At 52.4% G+C, this 19,777-nt stretch overlaps 1 protein-coding gene across 2 annotated transcripts in view; it reads right to left on the reverse strand.

Moving 5' to 3' along the window:
• The window catches only part of FBLN1 (fibulin 1), a 66,796-nt gene extending 48,772 nt beyond the window's left edge, over positions 1-18,024 (reverse strand). For both annotated transcript variants that reach the window (XM_036759152.1, XM_036759153.1), the window contains exon 1: positions 17,621-18,024. In XM_036759152.1, the coding sequence (XP_036615047.1) occupies positions 17,621-17,687 (67 nt within the window). In that variant the 5' untranslated portion in view covers positions 17,688-18,024. The remainder of the gene's footprint in view (positions 1-17,620) is intronic.
• Between the last annotated feature and the right edge of the window lie 1,753 nt (positions 18,025-19,777).

Genomic DNA, 19,777 nt, shown 5'->3' on the forward strand with positions numbered 1-19,777 from the left:
ATGATCAAGGTCCCCTGCACCACTCCCTCCTCTTGGCAGCAAGCAATAACTGAGCAGCCTCCTTTTACAGAGGAAGAAGCCACAGTCCAGGGCGGGGAAGGAAGGCCACGGAGCGAGTCGGGGGCAGAGCAGGGTTTGGGCAGCGGGTCTCCTTCCTGCCAGTCTGCTCTGTGCAGGGTCCTGTGGCCATCTTCTGGAGCAGCAGAGATGTTTGAGGCAGAGGCCCAAGACAAGGAGCGAGACAAGAACCATCTTTAGTGAAGCAGGAGGGGGCCAGGTCGGGCCCTTCTCCTCACTGGGGGTTGGATGGGGCCCAGCCCTAGTCAAGGAGAGAGGAGGCATATGGTCACTCTCCCAGCCAGCAAAGCCAGAGCTGCTCTGGGCGTGGTGTTGTAGAAACATTAGAAAATGATTCAGGCACTTCACACTTGATCCCCAGTGGAACCACAAAAATTTGGGTCTCCCAGGGCATCGGGAGCCAGAGCCAGAGATGGATGGCAAAGACCCCCTAGCAGCAGCCGATGGCCTCTGCAAGGGAGCAGTCATGGCCAGAGGCCTCCATAGGGTGGCAGATGAGAGAATCAAGGCTCCATAAGTCAGCCTGAACAGAAAGAAGGCAGGACTAGGAGCCCAAGGGCCCGGGTTCAAAATCCTGGCTCTAGAGCCTTGAGCATGTCCCAAGCAAGATAGACGAGATGACCTAGGGAGCCTGTCCCAGCTGGAGCTAACCTCAGCTCTGCTCACTCATGCCCTGACTCTGACCCTCAGTCTCTTCTTCTCCAAAAGGAAAGGGCTCAGTGAGATAAGCTACCATCTCTGGGATTTTGTACAAAATGATCTGGTCAAGATTGGCTCCACTTTGGGTTTCACATCATAAAAAGCAGAGATGGGCCCTCTAGTGCAAACCCTCATTACTCATGCCTGGACTATCACTGTAGCTGCTTGTTACGGTGGGGGGGGGTCTGCCCACCTCAAGTCTCTCTCCCCTCCAGCCTATGCTTCATTCACCCACCACAGAGACTTTCCTAAAACACCAGTCCAACCATGTCACCCCCCTACTCCATAAACTACAGTGTCACCCTATTACCTCCAAGAGCCAATACAAGATGCTGTGCTTAGCATTCAAAGACCCTTCCTCCCCTTCCAGTCTTCTCACACTTCACTCCCCCAACATGTTCTCTTCGATCCAGTGACCCCCGCCTCCATCTTTCAGCTCCAGGCAATCTCCCTGGCTCTGTTCCATACCTGGAAAGCTCTCCCTCTTCCACTCTGAAGTCCTGGCATCTTTCAAGTCCCAACTAACCCTCACCCCCTCGCACCTTCAGGAAGCCTGCGCCAACTCTGCTTTCCCTCTTTTAATTATCTCCTATTTTTCCTGTATGCAGAGTACTTTGTATATTTTTGCACATTGTCCACCCCATTAGATTGTGAGCTCCTTGAGGTCAGTGACTGTCTTCTGCCTCTTTGCCTGGCAAATACTAGGTGCTAAGTAAATGTTTATTGATTGATGTTAGAATTTTGCCCATTTGGCTTAAAGAATATTAAGTGGCAAAGCTTTCCAAATGCTCCTAGTTAAGGATTGCTCCAGGCTGACTTCATCAGGTCCTGCCAACACATCAATCTAACCATCCACACTCGAAAAACAAAGTGGATGAAAAACACCCTACAGTACCAAGACTAGAGTAGCAGCTGGACAGGGAGGCTATTACATGAGTGCATAAGAACATCTCTGTGGAACAAATGCTGCAGATGAAGAACACAAGAAGAAACTAAACTGGATGAACACAGTGTTTGGAGTGATCCCAAGCTGCTCGTTACCACGGAAGTCCAACTGCTTAACTCCAGCACTCTCTAGCACCACATGGCCATGAGTCATGGAATTGCATAATGTCAAAAGAATAGAAACTATAAATTTACTCAAAGGATGAGTGAGAAGCACAGGCAGGGTTTAAAACAGCTGTCGTGGGGCACCTCCCATGATGACAATGGTGGGCCAGACATGGTAGGAGAGCCCAGGATAGACCTCCCTCAACTACCAAGAGAGCCAGAGGAAGACCTTCCTACTCCACTGCGTGACCCTGGGCAAGTCACTCAACCTACCCTTCTAGGCCTTGGTTCTTTATCTGTAAAATGGTGTTGCTTCCAGCACCAGACCTCAGCTCCTAGGAGCCTGTGTGGGGTAGATTCTCTATGCGGGGTTTATGGGAAAACATGGATGAAAATCCCCATATGGGCCACAGTCAGCCTGAGAGAAGGCAGGACCCCTGCCACCAAGATCGCCAGCCCAAAAGCCAGCTCCTTTTTAGTGACCCAACACAGGTCACTCCCCTCCTTAACAGTCTCTCGTGGCTACTCTGGCTTCAAGATTCTGATATCAATGCATCTTCCCCATCATCTTTTGGAAGCCCTGCCTCCCTCCTGGAGGCTGCCTGAGGGCCCCTGCGCCCCACCCTTGCCGAAATGACTTCGTATATATTTTGTAGCAATCCATCTCAGTGTGTATCGCCTCCCTTTTTTCATGGCTTCCATAGTAGGTCTAATTAGTCACCCTAATTCCAATGGGGAGGGGACGGGTTGCCCTGAAGAGAGAATAGATTTCATTTTTCCAAATATCAACAAATGCTGTGTGTGGGGGTGGGGGGACAGGTTGATTCCACCCTCAGTCATTGATTAAGAACAGATGTTGGTCCAGCACCGAGCTTTGTTTACTGGGTCCGAGGCCAAAGTCAACACAGAGACTAACCTTTGAGCAAATGCTCCTTGGACACAACGGATGAGACAAAGGAAGAGGCAAATGCCAGACTCTCCGTGGGATGGATCCCATTTCACTGCTGCATCTAACGTCAGCTGGAAAGTGACCAAAGCCCATGACTCCTTCACTGCTGCCCTCCTTGCTCACCCAACTTCAGTGCAGGTGGGACCCAAAGAGTCGTGTGAGACTGACAACCATAGGACGGAATTAGGGTTAGCACTGGACCCAAAGTCAGGAAGAGCTGAGTTCAAATCCACCATCAGATACTTCCTGGCCAGGTGATTTTGACTGAGTCACCAGTCTTTGCCTGCCTCAGTTCCCAATCCACGAATAAATAAATAATGATATCTACCTTCCTGGATTATTGTGCCTTCGAAGCCTTACAGCATGATATCAATGCATGCTACTGTTATGTTTGTGAATATCATTATATAAGACCCTAATTGAGACAGCCCCAACACACACAATTTCATGATAGGGGATCAAAAACTCCAGAACATACAGGAAGGCCAGAGTGGAGTGGCGCTGCCTCTCCAGGGAAGGGAGGCTTCACAGGAGAATGCCAATTGAGAGAAGGGAGAGGAAGGAGGGCAGGGAAGAGATAGCCAAAGAAAAGGTCACCCCCCCACCCCCTCCACCCCCGCGCCAAAGAAGAAAGAGAGAGAGGGAAAGGACCCAGCTGGACAACATCTCTATTGCAGTTCTTTGTTGTAGTTCGGGAGAACTAGAAATCAAGAGGTTACCCATCTGCCGGGGAGTGGTTAAGCCCGTTATGAAAGGTAGTAGAACACACCACCGCCATGTAAGCAATGATGAAAGGGAAGGAAGACTGAAGTTCACAGGATTGAGAGAACAGTTACACAATCAATTGTATAAACTTGGCTCAGTCACAGCCTTTCAGACATGGCCAATGGGGAAAATTTATTTTGTTTGATAACTTGCTGGAAAGGAGTATTGGGGAGGCAGGAAGAATTGGTATGAGACGGGGTGGGGGTAGTTATAGCGATGCCAAAAAAAGGGAAGACAGTATAAGGGAGACATTTAAGGAAGACAGAAGAGCTCAGGAGTTTTGGGGCCAATGCAAATAGTCAAGCTGGTTTGGGAAATAACACACTGAGTGGAATATGTGCATATATACATATATACACACACACACACACACACACACACACACACACATATACACACATATACACACATGCATGCATGTTCGTATATACACAATACATATATGTGTGTGTATGTGTGTTTGTGTGTGTGTACACAAGCTTTAGTGGACTGATGAATTTTTAGTGGAATGATGAAAATCGAAGCTTCATATACAATTCTCTTTTTCTGTTCTTTCTATATGGAAATGTCTGTTGGTTGGTATTTGTTGAATTTAGAATAGCAAAACAATATACTTTTTTAAATGTCCTTTACATTGAACTGAAGCCTGCTCCTCAGTAACACCTGGTCTGGATGTTGGACCCACTCCTTCCTTCTGCAGATACTGCCCCCTTCCAGAGAATGCTGGGGGTGGCTGTCATATCTCCCCAGCCTGCCCCTGCCCCAAGTCTTTTCTTGTTGGCATCATCTTCCAGGGACCTGGTACCAACACCCCCTCAGCCCAATCCTGGTCTCTCTCTTCCAGATGTGCTCAGCTGGTTGCTGTTTGTGCTAAAATGTGGCCCCCAGAATGGAGCCCAATACCACAGACGCTGTCTGACCAGGGCAAAGCAGAGTAGGACTCTCGCCTCCTTTGCTGAGAGCTATGCTTTTGTTAATGTGACCAAATATTTCATTAGCTTATTGGCAGCTGTACCACGGTGTTGGCTCATTCTGTGGCTGGAGCCATCACGTCCCCTCCCCTCCAGGCCTCTTTCCCATGGCCACATGTCCCTAGCCCTGCTCTCATCCTGCCCTTCTTAGTCATAGAAGTCTCAGTTGAGCTCATCTCTACAATGGCATTGGTGCCCTGGACTTTCTAATGGTCCCTTCTGGCAACCAATCCAATGGTCCTATTTCTCCTCTCCCAGGACCCTTTCTGCTCTCCTGAAGGGCTTCTCTGCAGATTGACTTGTGTAACCCAAGCAGAAGACTTTGTAATAATCTAATAATCCCTCCTAAATTCCAGCTTGTTAATGTTGGCCTGTCAAGAGCTCCGAATCTTGCCTCTATCCCACAGCCTATTACTTGGCCCTCTGGCTAAAGATGATGATGAGGCTCAGGCTGGGAGCCAATGCTATCAGGAGACCTGCCCTGAGAGGCAGCAGTGGGGCTGGGATCAGGGTGGAAGTCAGGGGTCACGGAAGGTGCAATCATGATTGTCAACAGCATTGGCACCACCCAAAAGCCAGAGCTATGTCCTCAGGGTTTGTGGCCCACACTCCACCGTCCACCACAGGGCCACCAGTGACCCTTTGCACCCCCTCCCCAGTCTAGACCATTCTCAAGTTCCATAAGTCAGCCCTCTATATCCTCCATCATAAAAATATATATGCATATGTGTACGTGTATACATGCATCTACATACAGACACACGTATGTGCATATGTGCGTGCATGTTTGGGTGTATATGGTTGGATAGATGGTTGGACAGATGGATGGATGGCCTAGGACAGGACCAAGGACAGGGACCATTGGCACAGATCTAAAGACGGGTGTGATCGTGATAATAATAGCTGACATTTCTCAAGCTTTTTATGGTTTGCAAAGCACTATCCATGTATGTGGTCTCACTGGATCCTGACAACAGCCCTGTGAAGTAGATGCTATTATCTTTACTTTACAGGTGAGGAAACTGAGGCATGGTGCAGTTAAGTGAGCTAGTGCAAAAGTGTCTGAGGCAGAAGGTGAAGAGAGGCCACTTGACTTCTCAGCGCCCCTCCCCCGGCCCCTCCCCTGACCTATCCAGGTAACAGTGACCGACCAGCCACTCGAGCTCTCGGGCCAGTGGGGACTTGAATGGCACAGATAAAGCATTGGGCCTGGAGTCAGGAGACCTGAGTTCAAATCCAGTCTTAGACACTTACTAGTTGTGTGACCCTGGGCAAGTCATTGAACCCTGTTTGCCTCAGTTTCCTCATCTGTAAAATGAGCTGGAGGAGGAAATGGCAAATCACTCCAGCGTCTGCCAAGAAAACCCCAAATGGGTCATGAAGAGTCAGGGAAAACGGAAACACTGAACAAAAAAGAGAAGATATGTCCCCCGCTGGGGTTGTTTTTCTGGCTTTCTCAGCGGGGTTGGTTGGAAGAGGAGGTAGGGAAGCAAAACCTTCATTGAAGAAAATTAAGCTCTCTCAGCCTCAGTTTCCTCACCTGTAAAGTGGGGAGAATGATGCCAGGGCTGTCAGGAGAGTTCAGTGAGATATTGTACATGAAGGGCAATGAAACTGGTGCTAGAAGAGGCTCTGGAGACCATTGAGCCCAATCACTCTACCCACTACAGCCAAGTAGAGCCAAGGCAGAGGATCCCAAAAGTGGGCTGGTTTAAGAGTCCCAAGTCCTGGGTGTGAATCCCAACTCCATTCCTCACCACATTGTTGGGGGTGTGGGAGAAGGAATTGATAAATTAGGCTAGGACCTCAGAGGCTCAATCAATAAGCATTTATTTAGTGCCTACTGTGTGCCAGGCACCCATGCCATATGCTATTGATGCAAAGACTTTCTTGGATCCCTCCCCACTCTCGCCTTCCCACCCTAAGGATGCCTCCACCTTCCACCCTAGCCCAGCCATTCTCACTGCACACTGGCCCCCATGGCCTCCTCTCCTGACTTCTCCATTGGCTTGCCAGAAGCTTGGCCCCTGTGTGGGCACCCTCCACATGCACATCGCACACACGTCACACACATCACCTATGCTACATCCGCCACACACATGCACATATACATGTACCACACAGCCACACAAGTGCACCGTATCACACACCACACTCACACTACACATGTCACAATGTGTGACACTCACATACATGCACATGCACATGTACCACACTCACATACATGCACACATTATACATCACATATCACATGCATATATTACATGCCACACACATACTACATATACACACCGCACATGCATATGGACACACCACGCTCGTATCACACAGTTCACACACATTCACACACACCTATTCCACATCACACAAGCTCCCCCCACACACACACCCTTTTCAGCTCCCTGTTGTATGTGTCTTCTGCCATTAGAATGTAAGCTCCCTAAGCATAGAAACTGTCTGTCTGTGTTTATCCCCAGTGCCTAGCATAGTGTCTGGCACCCAGTGAGTGCTTAATAGATGCTTTGTGACACCATCTAAGGTGGAACTGAATCCACCCCTGGCCTTGAGGCATTGCCACTTTACAAGGATTGTCAGACTTTTAGAGCAGGAGGGCCAACCTGGCCCACTGCCACAATTTTACAGATGAAGAAGCTGAGAAGCAATGACTTGGCAGTGGTCAGCCAGCCAGCCAGGAAATCTCTGAGAGGGATTTGAACCCAGGCCTCCTTGACCCGAAGTCCAGCAGTCCTCAGGAGCGCTGAGATCACTTGATCTCTGAAGGGCCTGACGCTCCTGTTCAGCATGATGAATGGCTGGGCAGTGCCCCAGGTCAGGACAGACACTGAGTGGCCCATCTGTTTGTTGGTGATTTGGCGTGTCTCTGTTCCACACAAAGACAGCTTAGTCAAATGGTAAACATCTGCAAAAAGAGCCCTCCCTCTCTCCATCCTGAGCCGGTGAATGCAGAGGTTCTGAAAAAGAAAAACGTCTCTTCCTGACCGATGGATCCTGAGGCTTTCCCAGGCTTGCAGACCAGGGTAGGCCCATGATTCCACCCTTAGAAGAAGTGACTAAGCTTGCACAAAGCCTGCCCTGGGCCCAGTGTGGGGCAAAGGAAGGAGCAGAGCCCCGGGGCCTGGAGGTACTGGCTCTGGACATCACCGGCCAAACAACATCCCCTCTTGAAGCTCCCAGGGTTCACTGAGCCCATCCAAAGGGAGGCTCTCCCTGTCCTCCTAAAGCTTGAAGTCGGATGAGGGTGACCTGACCTACATCAAAAGAGCAGGGCAGAAAGTGGGCCAAATACAGGACAGAAGTGCCCAGCAAAGTCCTGGGGAGGGAGCGCGGCAGGGCAGACAGAGGGAGGGCTGGCCATGGGTCAAGAAAGGAATCTCCTGGCTGGGGGACACCAGGATGCAGCTCAGGCATGATGCCCCGTTGGGCTTTCCCTGCGCCGATGATGTCATAGCTCTGCTCTCCTTACCCCTCCCCAAATTATTGTCTTATGAAGCTGAAATATGAAAAATGACCATTTTCTCAATCTTACGCAGGAAGAACTGCAAAGTTCTAAAAAAGTCCAGGTGGAAAATACAATATTGATGACACCTAGGAAGGCGGAGAGCTAAGGCAGAGAACAGATGGGCCTCCTACCTATTCTGCTGGGGGAAGGGCAGTGAAAGAGTATTTCTATAAACCTAGTGCGAGTGAAGCATGTACAAATCCTGTCTCATTGGATCCTCACAACAATCCCAGGAGGTGGGGGCTGTTATTATCCTCATTTTACACCTGAGGAAACTGAGGCAGAGGGTGAGTGACTCAGGCTCACTCAGCTAGGAAGTGCCTGGGGGAGGATTTGGACTTGGGTCTTTCTGTCTGGGGGCCCACCACTCTGGACACTTTGACACCCTCTAGTGGCCTTGGTGCCTATACACATGGGCTCCTCCTTCCTTAGAATGGAAGCTCCATGGAAGCAGGGACTTGTTCTTTTCCTTCAGAGCGAGGTGCCTGCACACAGTAGGCACTTGGTGAACACTTGGTGGGTCATTGATGGAGCTTAGAAGAAAAACTAGCTTCTATTTAATTCATCAAATTAAAAAAAAACACTTTGCAAAGGATTTTATAAATGCACATTCTCATTAGGTTTGGGCAAGTCACTGCTTTCTGGACCTCATTGGCCTCCTCTGGAGAAGAAGGGGATGGGAACAGATGGCCTCTGACGACCCTTTCCACTATGAGTCTATGATCATGTGATTGTATATGACAATCCCGCAAGAGAAGCAAACAAAATGCCATCAGACTGAGAGCTGGAAAGGACCACAGGATAGAACCAATCACCACCCACTAGTGAAGTCCCTACTAAGGGCCAGGCACTGGCTCGGTGCTGGGAATACAAGAGCAAAGAATGATGCCGTCCTCACATAAGGTCTTCTGAAGGCAGCTGAAGGCCCCTCTCTCTGGGAATTACTTCAAATAATTGAGGGTGATGAAGATGGGAGAAGGTCTGCCTTCCTGAAGCATCTGGTCCAAGGTCTGCATAAAATTTCAGCAGGTAGAAAGGGAGCTGGGCATCCCAGGAGAGAGGGAGGAAGGAAGGAAGGGAGGGAGGGAGGGAGGAAGAAAAAGTCTGGAGGTAGTGAAGTCCAGTACATGTACAAGAGACAGTGTGCAGTCAGAGAGAGCAGAGGCAGCTGGGAAATCTCTAGGAGGGCCTTGAGTGGCAGACCGAGGGCCTTTAGTGGCAGACCGAGAACCTTGGACTTCATTCTCTGGACAAGGAGATTAGGACCAGGGGAGGCACCTCCCCCATGCCTGGGCTGATTTTCAGAACTTCTCCAAGCACAGCTGAGGGCTTAGTTGGGGGTGGGGTAGGGGTGGCTGGGGGGCTCTGGCCACAGCAGCGTGGGTCAGGGTCGCAGGGCCAGCTGCTCAGCTGAAGGGAGGAGGTGCCACCCCAGTGAGAGAGGTGAGTGGCTCCTTCCTGGCTCCTTTATAAAGGATTCAGGTTCTTTGATCGTCTGCGGCTTCAGGCATAGCAAGGGAGGACCAACATCTGAGGAGAAGAAACCAAGCAGGAAGTTGGCTGTTCTCTTTCCTGGCTGCCCCCCAGAGCCAGGTGGTTGGTGAGGTCAGAGAAGAGCCACTAAAGACCCTGAGGAGATGACAGCCAGCTGCAGGGAAGGCAGATTTAGCAAAAGGGGCTCCTTCAGCCTAGCGGGAGGAGAAAACGAACAACTATCCACAAGCCTCAGTTCTTAGAAGGCAGGAGGCCATAGAGATTGTCCAGCCCGACTGCCCTAGGGCGAAGGAGGAAACTGAAGCCTGGAGATCGAGGCTGGTTCAAGGCCACACAGCTTCAGCTGTGCTGAGACTCTGCCCAGGCCCCCTGACTCCTCACGGATAAGAGCTCACCTCTGCAGAATGCCTCAGGTTGCGAGTGGATACATACACGCATGTATGTGCACATATATAGACACAGACACACATGTACATATGTGTGCATATACACATGTCCTCCCATCTGAACCCCACAATAGTCCTGTGAGGCAGGGGCTATTATTAGCTCCAATTTGCAGTTGAGAAAATGAGGCTTGCCCAGGGTCATGCAGCTGGGGAATATCAGAGGTAGGTTTTGAACCCAAGCCTTCCTTCCCCAAGCCTGGCACTCTACCACCACACCATCATGAAGGAGGAGAGAGGAGGAATTTGGACTTGGTCATTGACCCCCACTTGCTGGACCGAGGAGTGCCCCTGCAACTTTAAAGGCCCAACTTTAGAATCAAATAAACAGAAAGGGAAATCGCCCTCTTAGATTCATTGGAAGCTGCTGGGTCAGTCTTGTCACTCCCCCTTCCCCTGAGTGACCCCTCTGGGGGCACAGGGTTGCTCATGGGCTCTGGGCCCACCAAGGTGAAGGGGTTGGTCAAAGTGAACTCAAAGGTCCCTTCCAGCTCCAACCCATCATGCTAGCACATTACTTCAAGAAGGCTTTGGGTGAAGTCATCAGTGTCAGCAGGTGGCTAATGAAAAGCAACCTCCCATCACCCCCAATCTGTCCAGGGCTCTCAGACCTCCAGGCCTTGAGTGTTAGCTAAGCTCCAACAGCGTATCCCAAGGTGCACCACGCCATGGGGAGCAGCTGCCTCCACTCAGCCTGGGGATGGAGGAGCGGCTGAGCCAGAGAGTTCAGAAAAACACGCAGCCAGAGCCCCCTGGAACATGAGCATAGCCAGATACCCTTCCCCTTTGGCTGTGGCCCATCTGGGCCGACCCTCTGCTGGATTCATGCTTGGTCTGCTCCAAACAAAACCATTTGGAGCAACATCCAAGCCCTCTCTACTCCCCCTGCAGCACCCTAGGCCCTGGAGCTGGACCAAAAGCCCTCCCCTTTCTAGAGTGGCCAAGAAGGAGGAGACCCCCTCTGGCACTTGGACAGGGCCCCAAAGCCAGTTCTAGCCAGTGATAGTGGAGAATCTTCCAAGGGGCCCCCAGAACCACCTAGCCCAACCTCTTTCTTTCAGCTCAGTGGGCTGAGTGTGGGCTCTGGAACCAGAGCATCTGGGTTCAAATCCTGTTTCTGACATCCCCTGATGGCCCTGGCCAAAGCTCTGGCCTTCTCTGGGCCTCAGTTTCCCTGTCCTTAGCCCTTGATCTTCAGCATTTGGATCCAACCCTGGATGCAGAAAGCTGAGGCCCCAAGAGGGGTAGGGATTCATCTGGTGTCAGGAGCAGAGCCAAGTGCCTGGGGTCCTATAAATCAGGGCTGATGTGTACAGGCAGACCCCACTCAGCACCGTTAGTTGTTTCCATGACGTCTGGTGAGCGGATGTCACCAGGCTGTTGGATCCGGAGGCTGAGTGGGGTGTTCCAAGCTCTGAGTCTGGCTATCTAGCCACTATGCTGTCCTACCTCTCAGGAGAGGTGGGGCTGTAGCAGAGAGAAACGGAGCGCTGGCCTCAGGGTCAGAGTGTGAACACAGCCCTGAAGCCTGCCTGGCTAGGTGACCCTGGGGACACTTTATCTTTAAAATGGGGATAATGAGAGCCTCAAATGTTCTCTGAAGCTCTTTGCTAGATGAGGTCATGCGTATCAAACACTTCTGAAAGGTAGAGCCAAATGAATCGCAGAATGAAATCAGTATTAAGCATTAGCAATGCCCCTGGCACTGATGGCCCTGGTGCTAAGGAGCCACAGAATAAAGAATGAAAGCTCTTGGAGGGGAAGGTGCATTCACTTTTGTCTGTGTTCCAGAGCCCAGCAGGGTCTGCCACACTCAGACTCGATGAAGGTTTGTTCAATGAATGAATTACCTTCCAGTCCCCCTGCTGCCTTTCTTCTTGGGAAGCCCCTTATTAAGAACAACAAATATTGTCCCGTTCTCGGGGGAGTGGGTAAGCTGGAGGACTTTGTGGGTCCCCTCACTCTGTCAGACACTAGGATTCAAGGTGGAAAAGCACAAAGCTTGGTTCAAGGGGCAGAGTTATCCGGTTTAGCCAGAACATAGGGGTAGTAGAGAGGAATAACAGGAAAATAAGTCTGGAAAGTAGGGTGAGGCCAGCTTGTAGAAAGCCTTGAAAGCCATCCCAAGGAAGCTTCAGGGGCAGAGGAGTGGCATGAAGATGAATAGATAATACTTTGGCCCCATCTATACTATATGGCAAGGTTGGAAGTCATGGCCATGTCTGGCACATAGGAGGTGATCGACTGCTTGGTGAATTAATCAGTCATAAAACACCATTGTCCTCTCGTCCCCCACTGCCCTGATACTCCAGTTCAGCCTGACAACAAGGATTGCCTTGGCTGGGTATCTAGAGCTCAAGTATCCTTGAAGGCTGGGTCTTCTCAACAGGTTTTCAAAGCTGGAAGGAACCTGGAGACTTTCTGGGTTATTTACAATCTCTGGGTTTCTGCTGCCTTCACCACATAAACAGCTGTCTGGCATTCACAGAGTCTTTGAGATTATCTAGTCCAACTCCCCCTCTTGACAGATGGGGAAACTGAGGTCCAAAGTGAGGGAAATCTCAGTGCTGAGGAAAAGAGTTGGGATTTGACACCATCTCTGCATCCAGATTTGACGCTCTGCCTATCACATCGCACCATAGCCCGAGGACCACAAAAGAACTAAGCTCTGAGACTGATTCTATTCAGGGCTCCACACTGCTTCTCAATGATTTTTAAAAGGAAAAATCAAACTGCTGGGCACCTCTATCAGATTTATCACACATTTCTATCTGTCAGTTCCCCTTCTAGACTCTAGGATGAAGGGCCTGGAACCTTCTCTAAACCAACAACCCGGCTGTGTGAGCACCAGCCAGCCCCCAGCCCTGGGGTGGGGTTTGGGGCACTGAGTACATCTCACCATAGTGGGGAGGGTGGGCAGTGAGCATCACACACCAACCAGCCCCTCCACCAGACAGCTCACAGATCCCAGGCATTCAAAACCTTTTCTGCCCAGGGACCATCCACCCCAACTCATCGGCAAGCCTGGATGGTTAACGCAGAACCAACGGCATTTTTGAAGACCTGGAGGTGCTTGCAATGTGCCTTAGCAGGATTTCATGAAGCAGACTGGTTTCCCATCCTGGGATCACCAGACTTGGAGACCCGCCCCACCTCCAGCCTCACCCCCCAGGGGCAAGGTCCCACCTCAAACTACACAGACCCAAGCCAACAGATTGCCTGCACTCCATAAGCATTGATGGGGGTAGGGGGAGCACTCCAGCAATGTTGCCTCGAGGGCTGACAGCCACATGTTTCCCAGTAAAGTCCTCAGCCTTTGTTCTCTCTCCCACTTCCCTTTCCTGCTCTCTGTAATCACATCACTGAGCTGGGAGAACATCAGAAGCAGGAAGCCCCTAAACCCACAGAAGCTCCCCCCACCCCCATTTCTCCATGCTGCCTCTCAGGGACCCTCCCAGAGCCTCAGGGAGCCGGTGCTCACCTGGGGCATTCTTGCTGTTTCTGATAACTAGGGGCCCCCTCCCAGGCCTGACTGGCTGCCTAATGGGCATCTGAGTCCACTCCCACCCAACGTCATGATTCCAAAAACGAATGGTGTGTCAGTGCAAGAACCGGTTTCTACCCCCAACCATGACCCTTAGGAGCTAAAGTGAAGTGGGTAAGTCACTCCATTTTGGGGGCCTCAGTTTCCATGCCTATAAAATGGGGAGCAGGGAGCTCAGATGAGCTGACCTCCAAGGTCCCAGCCAGCTCTCCACCCAGCCTGTGATAGTATCATTCAGTCACCAGCTGCTTTCTCTCAGCCCTGATGCGCTCTGCCTTGCCCAGATCATGTTACCAAGCTTTCTCTGAGCCATAAATTCTTCTACCACAGCCAAAAGGAATGTGGCAGCCCAGAGACCCAGGCAGCCCTTGGCCACCCACTTTCCAAACACCCCCAGCCTGAACTGGGCCAAGCTATTCTCTCTTCACCAGGTTTCAAACAATTCCATTCCCAAGGGGACTGAACAGGAAACATACCAACAGGGGATGGTCTTACTGGAATATTTATTTTGTTGGAATTCTGCATGATGTGATTTCAGCTGGGCACTGAGCACTAGGAACAGGGTGCTAAGGTAAAATGTGGGGTGCTGAGCTGCACCTTGCTGCAAACTGTTTGGCCTGCAGGGACTTTAAAGCAGCCAGAAGGTCCCTGTGGTTTTAAGGCTCTTAAGACCCGAGACCCCACAACACAGAAAAAGATGGATGGAGGTCTGGGCATAGTTCAGCAGCCCTTCATTTTAGACATAAGGGGACTGGGGTCTGGGGAGATGAAGTGATGGCCAAGGTCACGGAGCATCAGAGATGTGATTCAGATCCAGGGCTTGTGACTCCCTCCAGAACCAGTCAGTTCTCTTTCCACAGGGTCAGGCTGCCTTCCAAGAAGGGCTTCCTGTGTGGCATAATGGGCTGCCTCCACAAGATGGAGAGTCACCTCCTATTGGGTGAAGGTTGACCAACCACTACTGGGGTAGGTTCCAGAGGGGACTGCTGCTCAGGTAGAGGTTGGTGTCTGGCTCTCAGCTCTCCCGAGGCACATGGGGAGACACCTTCTCAACACCTGGAATGGGGACGCCCTCCCTCCCCTCCCTGGCCTCTGACCCAACCTCTACCACCACCCCTTCTGGCAGGGTCCCCCCACCCTCCAGGCCACACCTTGACCTAGGAGGCTGCTTTTGGCACACTTCTAAGGCCCCATAATACCCACTGCTGGGTCTCCTAGTAGACTCTAAGCTCCATGAGGACAGCAGCTGCATAGTGCCTTGTACTTGCCCCATGCTGCCTAACATAGCCAACTAGACCTGAGAGGTCTTTTTATCAATGTCTGGCAGCAGCTGGGGGCCAGGGTCCAAGATCTGGAACCAGAAAGAAGCTTAGACTATGCCTGGATCACCTCCCCATAGGCTACAGAGGCCCAGGATAAGGAGATGACTTGGCCAAGGTCACGCAGGTAAGTGACAGAGCCCAGATTCAGCCCCTGGGCCTCAGACTCAGAGGGTGACGACTGATTTCCCTCTGTATCCACAGCACCTAGCCCAAAGCCCTTAATTAGAGCATATTGTCCACTGATACGCCAAGAACTGCTGCTGAGTCCAGGCAGGACAATGACCCGGCCAAGGCCACACAGGCAGTGGTGAGCATGAGAGATGGATTTTGAACCCAGGTCCTAGGCCTCCACCACCAGGGAGGCAGCATATGGTATGGAGCAGGAGGCTGGTGTTATGCCCCCTTCCCAGCAGTGAGGAAGCCTCTTTCCGGGATGTCAGTGGACTCAGTAGGTCCAGACACCTCCAAGAAAGGATTCCCAATTCAGAGGCTTCTTGAATTCTTTTGAAATGGAGGTATTAATACAGGGTCACTTGACGCTCTGGGCAGAACAGAGGAGGACCCAGGTCATCCCATCTCATTGTCTGGCCCACTACTGCCAGGCTCTGGGCTCCTCCATCATTCCTCCCTCCACTGAGATAGGTAGGACCCTCCTGGGACTCCCTTGGTCTCCATGAGGCACTAGGGCCAAAGGGGCCCACCCCATGGTGCCCAGCTTCCTGTCCCCCACTGGGCCAGGCCTGAAGTCATCCTACCCTGGCTAGACCTGGCAGAGCTTGGAAGTGCCTCAGCTCTACACTGAGGCTCTGGGGGCTGGGAGAGGAGGGGACTTTGACTGTCTCTGTCAGGGTTATGTAAATACCCGACAAAAATCAATTCCTAACAGTTCAGCTCTTTGGGACTCTTTGGGATCCCTGCTGTCCACTCTTCCAGGCTTGCCTAATAGCTTTCCTGGTAGTTTGGGGGCCCCACCAAGAGAAACATCCCCCAAGGCCATAAATGGAAGATGGGGGGGGAGACATGTCCTTGGGGTGAGCTACCAGTCTGCCCGGAGGTCAGGCCTCTGACTGGTGAGGAGAAAGCCTGGGATGGGGGAAGGGTACAGAACCTTCTCTATGACCCATTTCTCCAGTGGCCAGGCCCAGCAGCTTATGCCAGAGGGTGGAAGCCACTGCCCATTGCCAGGCGCCTAGCAAGGCCACCTCAGCTGCCCGGTCTACACAGCTCAATTTTTTTTAAATACGCGGTAGAGCTGAAAGGGACCTTAGAGACCAGGGAGTCCACTCCCTCATTTTACAGATGGGGAAACTGAGGCCAGAAAGGGGGAGGGACAGGGAGAACCACGGCAATTCTGAAATGGAAAGTGTCTCGATAGTCATCTAATCTCACCCTGTCTAAGCAAGAACCTTTTAACGAGTGGCTGGCCATCCAGCTCTGCCTGAAGACCTCCAGGGAGGCAAAGAATGGAGGCCGGGACCAGTCCTGGCTCTGGAGCCGGCCAAACCATGTCAAGGAGTGCCCGAGTGTGGGTGCTGCCCAGGCTATCCCGGAGAGCTGGGCTGGTGTCTCTTGGACGGACAGTTTCTCTCCCTAATCCTCCCTTCTTTCACAAGCCTTCTCTCAACCCCAAGTGCTGAAGGCAGGGCTGCAGGATTACACATAAGGAAAATGAGACTCTGGACAATGAAATCCCACCCATTTCCAAAGGCCACAGAAACAGGGGAAGAAGCCAGAGCCTCAGACTGAGCCCCGGGCAGCCCCCTTCCTACTCCTGCAGACCTGGACTCCCCCAATAAGGAAGGAGATTCTGCCAGGATGCCCACTGGGAGGAGAAGGAAAACACGTGCTCTGTCCCCCAGACTCTTGAGCCCCTCCCTTTTTCTCCCCACTCCCCACCCCGTCCCCAGGAATGGTTCTAGTCTCTGGCTTTAATTGCTTTAATAACCACGCTAGAGCTGGGGACACTGCAGGCAGGACCCCTGGAGAGGGGCTGCTCCCTCCCTCGCCGTGGATTTACAGCAGAGAAAAGGGAGGGTGAGCCAGAGGAGAAGGGGCCCCAACATCGTCTCTTCTGGCCACGGGACAGACACCCACATCGAATGGAACCCTGCGTTCTCAATTCCCAAGTCTTTTTTCACTCTGCCACAGTAACCTGGGCATTAGGATGAGTTAGTGAGGAGGTGGAAGAAGAAAATTTGGAAGACGGAATGGGGGTGGGGGTGGGCTGAAGTCACCTAGTCCAACTCCCTTTTTGACAGATGGGGAAACCGAGGCCGGGAACAGGGAAGCAATATGCCGAGGTCACATAGGTGAGAAGAATGTCTCTCTCTGAAAGAAAGCTCTAAGAAAAGTGAGGACTGCCGAGGGGTGAGAGTGGATGGCGAGCAATGCGATAGGAGGGAGGCAGGGAGGCAGAGACGAGGCCGGAAGCCCTTGGGCACCTGGGGTGCGGGGGGGTGGCGGTGTCGACGGTTTGTGCCAATGGCCTGAGATTCCTAAGGGACAGGGCAGGACTCCAGAATACAACAGGACCGATTACTGTAAGGAACAAGGGACCGGAGCTTAAGAGGGATCAGAAGCTCCCTAACTCTGTAGTGGCAGAGAGAAAGGGGGTGCGAGGGGAGCCCACAGAGGGGCTGTAAGAGGGAGAAGGGAGAGGCGAAGAGGCTGAACTCCCCGGCACCGCCTCGTGCCCGGCTCCCTCTCCCCACCAACTGCGCTCTGGGGGCGGCTCGCGCTCCCCCTTACCTGGCCCCCAGCCCCCCAGCCGGCCCCCGCTCCTTACCTCTGGCGGCCAGCAGCGTGACGAGGGCCAGCAGCCCCAGCGGCGGCGAGGTCCAGGCCGGCTTCATGGGGCCCAGGACACTGGGAAGGGGGTGAGCCCCCTGCGCGCACAAAGGGCTGGCTGCACAGGGGCAGCGGCTTCTCCTCCTCCTCCGGCCGGCGGCCCGGCTCCCGCTTCTTCCTTCTGGACGTGGGGGGCCGCGGAGGGCCAGCGGCAGGGACCGAGTGGGAGTGAGTAGGTCACTTGTGTGTGTGCGTGAGTGGGTCACTTGTGTATGGGAGTGTGAGGACGTAGGGGTGCCCAGAGGTCCCCGGGCCGCCCGCCTGCTTCTGTCCTGAAGAACGACTTGCCCCGCTCCTTTTAATTATCCCGCCTGGAAGCGCTCTGGCCGGAGCCCAGACTGGGCTGGGGGGAGCCGGAGATAGAGAGGGGGAGGGCAGGGCAGGCGGGGGGCGGGGCGGGGGCGGGCTCAGAGCTGGAGTAATTGCAGCAGGCCGCTCCGGGCTGGATTTCTGGCTGGCCGTCTCTTTCTGCCTCTCCGTTTCGGGGTTCTTTAAAAACAAACAAAAAAATTACTTTTTTATCTCTCCCTCTGCTCTGTCTCTCTGTCTTCCTCTCTGATTCTGCCTCTGTCTTGTCTCTTTCTGGGTGTCTCAGTCTCTCGGTCTCCCCTTTTCTCTCTTTCCCTCTCCTGACCCACTCTTCTCTCTACTCAGCTGTTCCTCTTCCCTCCCTTCTTTCCAAAAGTGGAGAGGGGAGGGGGTCTTGGCTGGAGTTTCTCCAAAGTCCCCCCACTCTACTGTGCCCCTGCCAGGCCTAAGTCTGAAGGCTGCTCAAGGCTCCGTCAGGACGCCAGACTCCGGGAACCGGCTCTGAGACATATCCCTCCATGACCCAAAGTTCCCTTTGCAACGTCCATTATAACAAGTGATGGCCCAGCCTTCTGCTTGAAGATTTCCAGTGATTGGGGAGTCCATTCCCTTCCCAGAGGTCCCTGCCCAGAACATCCCCTCCCCCCCACCTTGGAAGGAGCACTTTGCCCCCTCCGAAAGTCACTTATCATGGGCATTGTTCTGTTTTCTACTTATCTGTCTTTGTGCCTTATCAGCCGCCAGACTGTGGGCACCAGGAGGGCAGCGACCTCCTCTTATCCATCTTATCCATTTCTCTCTCTCTCTCTCTCTCTCTCTCTCTCTCTCTCTCTCTCTCTCTTCCTCTGTCTCTGTCTGTCTCTCTGTGTCTCTATCTCTCACTCTGTCTCTCTCTATCTCTCTTGCTGTCTGTCTCTGTCTGTCTCTGTCTCTCTTTGTCTCTCTCTCTGTCTCTCTGTTTCTCTCCTCTCCTCTCCCTCCTCTCCCTCTGTCTCTCTGTCTCTGTCTCTGTCTCTCTCTGCCTGTCTCTCCTCTGCCTCACTCTCTCTCTCTCTCTCTCTCTCTCTCTCTCTCTCTCTCTCTCTCGCCTGTCTCTTTAACTGTCTCTGTCTGTCTCTGTCTGTCTCTCTCTTTCTCTCTCTCTCTCTCCCCGCCCCCACACCTCCCTGAAGGTGGGACAGCTGATTATTGACTCTCAGCCCTCAACCTCTGACCTCTGAGACCAGAGGTCTCGCTTTCTTTTATACTTTGGTTAACAATCAGTAGACACCCTAGCAATTGCAGGGCCAGAAGGGGAGGGCATAAGCAAATAGGCAAAGAGGAAACCTAATTAGCACTTTGCGGGGGGTGGGGGGGGTGGGGGGGGTGGGGGGGGGAGATGGGATAATTTTCCTGAGAATCCTAGAAAGCCAATTACAAATGTCATTGGAACACTTCATTGCAGCGCTCTCTGGACAGCTGACCTCCAGTCAGTCTAGCATCTCCAACTGTCTGCCAGACATCCCGAACTAGATGTCCAAATGTCTAACAGTAAACTAGTTAGTTCTCTTCCTAAATCTCCCCACATCCTACCTTTCATCCTCCCAGTCCCTCAGGCTCCCAATCTAGGAGTCACCCTGGACTCCTTGCTTGCTCTCTCACCGCCCCCCCATATCCAATGTGGTACCAAAGCCTGTCGATTTCACCTTTTCAGCATCTCTCCATTATGCCCCCTTCTCTCCTCTGATGTGGCCCCCACCCTGGTACAGACCCTCCTCATTTCTGGACTGTTGCAATAGCTGCTGGG

The sequence above is a fragment of the Trichosurus vulpecula genome, chromosome 5, assembly GCF_011100635.1.
Source record: "Trichosurus vulpecula isolate mTriVul1 chromosome 5, mTriVul1.pri, whole genome shotgun sequence".
NCBI classification, from domain to species: domain Eukaryota; kingdom Metazoa; phylum Chordata; class Mammalia; order Diprotodontia; family Phalangeridae; genus Trichosurus; species Trichosurus vulpecula.